The sequence below is a fragment of the Plectropomus leopardus genome, unplaced genomic scaffold (genome assembly GCF_008729295.1).
Source record: "Plectropomus leopardus isolate mb unplaced genomic scaffold, YSFRI_Pleo_2.0 unplaced_scaffold26245, whole genome shotgun sequence".
NCBI classification, from domain to species: Eukaryota; Metazoa; Chordata; class Actinopteri; order Perciformes; family Serranidae; genus Plectropomus; species Plectropomus leopardus.
Genome location: NW_024628541.1, coordinates 3 through 2,952, shown reverse-complemented (window position 1 = coordinate 2,952; position 2,950 = coordinate 3). Strand labels below are relative to the sequence as shown.

At 40.4% G+C, this 2,950-nt stretch overlaps 1 protein-coding gene across 1 annotated transcript; it reads left to right on the top strand.

Moving 5' to 3' along the window:
• Nucleotides 1-470: 470 nt before the first annotated feature.
• On the top strand, nt 471-2,750 carry LOC121966897 (beta-1,4 N-acetylgalactosaminyltransferase 1-like; the record flags this gene model as incomplete). Its single annotated transcript, XM_042516967.1, has 3 exons — nt 471-685; nt 804-980; nt 2,644-2,750. Coding segments are annotated over exons 1-3 (499 nt in total), but the record flags the coding sequence as incomplete, so codon positions are not given.
• Between the last annotated feature and the right edge of the window lie 200 nt (nt 2,751-2,950).

Sequence of the window (2,950 nt, the reverse complement as noted above, 5' to 3'; positions counted from 1 at the left end):
TTCCTTCTGCACAATGATACAGCTGGCAGGGGAGGTTTGATAGAAAGGAAAAAGTTCCTACATGAAACTGCTCACGACAAGGTCTGAAGATTATCTTGAGTAAAAGGGTTATGATTTCTGGAAAGAAAAATTGCTGCTGACTTTTTTAAATATATTTTTTGGGTGTTTTGAGCACCACAAGCTGAGTGCCATCTAGTTCCATTATACAGGTGAGAAGGCAGACATCTCTACAGCTGATACCTCCAACACTCAACAACTCACCCCAAAACAATCTAGACTGATAAATAATCACTAAAAGTAAGAAATATGCATTTTTGAGTTTGGGTGAACTGTCCTGCTGACTGTAACTTCTGAGGAAAACTGAGACTGCTGATGCATCATATTAGTTTTAAATCTTAACTGCAAGTGTGGTCAGCAGGGCAGCAACCAGTAAGTCTTTCAACATACATTTGTCTGCGTCAAGTTTCAGGATGCGTTCCCTGAGAAAGACGGTGTTGCTCGCCGTCCTGGTGTCCGTGGTGCTGGTGCTGGCCCTCCTCCATTCGTGGCCCACTCGGGCTTACACCACAGTGGATGTGTGGCAACGACCGGGGTCAATTCTAGAGAGGCATCTGGAGGAGAGGCTCCCAGAACCAGACCACAGATTAAGCAACATCCCCTTCCACGTAAGGGACAGTGTGGCAAGGTAATTACTTTTTTTTTTACTTTTTAATTTATTCTATTTATAAAGCCCTTGGGGAAAAAAACAAGCTCATCTTAAACCTGATTTCCTCACATGCATGTGTCTCTGATGGTCCGTCCAGCTTGCTGGCACGTAACGGATGTGTGTGTGAGGGTGAGAGTGGAGGAATAAACCTGCCCTTCGCCCAACTCTTGTTCCCGCGGGTGTCAGCTCACCCGCTGCACACTGCCTTTGAGGCCTCTGAGCTGGAAGAAATGAAGAGGAGACGGGCCAAAGAGTACAACAGTTTCCAAAAGAGGTAAAACAGAGATGTCAGATATTGGTGAATTAATGAAGCATGAGCTGTATTTCAACTGCTATTAAGCACTCACCGAAAACCATTTAAATTTATTTACTAAATCGAGCTTCAGTTTAGTTGTGTGCTGTCCAGGACACATGTCATACAGTCACATACAGTCAATTTGTAACTGACCCCAGACACACTAGAAATTGGGATTAAAGCTGAAGTTTTTTTCATATTTGCTGAAACTGTGACTATAATCACACAGCATTAAATGAGAGAGAGAAACTGTGAAAACAATCATACTCCTCTGCTCTTACTGCATGCTCGTAAACTGCAGTTAAATTCTCAAACTAGGCAGCGCTGATCAATATAAATCAAGATTCAATTACTGAATTGCCTATTCTTAATTTGCTTTCGCATGCATATTTTAATGTACTGTTTAGCTGTACATTGCGTAGGTCACCATGTTAGACACAGCTCAGCTGGAGTTCCAGCTGGGCCAACTTTCTCATTTTACAGCTAAACAGTACACTAAAATATGTTTCTGAAAACATTTTAAATAGGCACTGCACTAATTGAATCTTGCTCCATATTTGATCAGTGCTGCCTAGTTTGACAATCTGAACGCAGTTCGGGAGCAGTGATTGACAGATGTGTTAGACACTCCTTGGCTCTGATTTGTTGTTGCTGCCACGCCCATGAATGTATTATAGTAGGGTCATGCCACGGTCTGATTCCAGCGACGCCACCAGAGGCAGTAGGAGGGGCAAGATCCTTGGCTAAAACATTCAGCCGATACGAAAGAGACGTAAAACTGCCGTTCCTTTGATGGCCACTTGTTGCTGGCTCCAAAAAGCTAATCTCTATACAGACGCATGTTAAACTGCCCAAATTTACAGCAGAAATAAACACGCTTACAGCCTGGTACAAGCAGCGGTTCTACAAACTAGTTTCAACATTCATGACAGCTGTACGGGGATTGACTTTTTTTTCATACTCACCCTTTTACAATTTATTAAGGATTAAAATTGCACATATTTACACACTTTGAGTGGCAGGTTGTCTGCAGATAATGTCTTCAGATTTCTGGTCAGATAAATGTTTTACTTCTCCACATCGCCATCCTCTTGCCTAAATATAGTTACTTCTGGCTCCAAAAAACAAGATTGTGACGTCCAAAATACCTTTAGGCTTAAAAATGGGAAACGCAAAGCAACGGGTGGCAACAAGGAAGCTATGTCCATTGATTTTACAGTCTATGAAGAGTGGAGGAGAAACATGATTTTATTCACAGATTATCTGTCTCATGTACTTCTTTCATAATATAATGACAATTTAAGCAAACATTATAATATAATACAAAAATTACCAACTGTAGCTTTAAGGAAATCAAAATGTAAAGATCATATTACTCATATTATTTCCTGTCTGTACTGGCTCTACTGATACTCTCAACATCAATATGTTTTTCTTTCCAGCCATGAACGAAATCAAAAGGTGACAAGGTGTTTTATTAATAGCCGCTTTTGAATTCTCCCTGCTGTTTGTGTTTCAAAGAGCAAAGCACACTCACTGGGTTTTATTCTATTCCCGTCTATGCATTTGGATGTACAGTATGCTGATGAAAGCTGCACATCCTATATACATCCTCCTGATGTGGATTTTTTTTCTCCTTCAGGTCACAGACGCCTGCAGATGTTCTCATTATTGCAGAGGCTAACAGTCCCTTACAGTATCCAACACAGGGGGTGGAGGTACGACCCCTGAAAACAATCATCATCCCAGGTAAGACTTTCAGCAAGTGGGACGCACGTTTAGATTTATTTACGATATTAAATCACTGTCCAAACGTTAAAACTAGATGATGTCATGCATAGTGTTGCTGTGTATTTATTTTAATTTTATTTTATTTATTTATTTTTGTTTCTTACCCTTTAAAGCAACCTTGATTATACTGAAAGGCATTATATAAATTAAAGTCATTA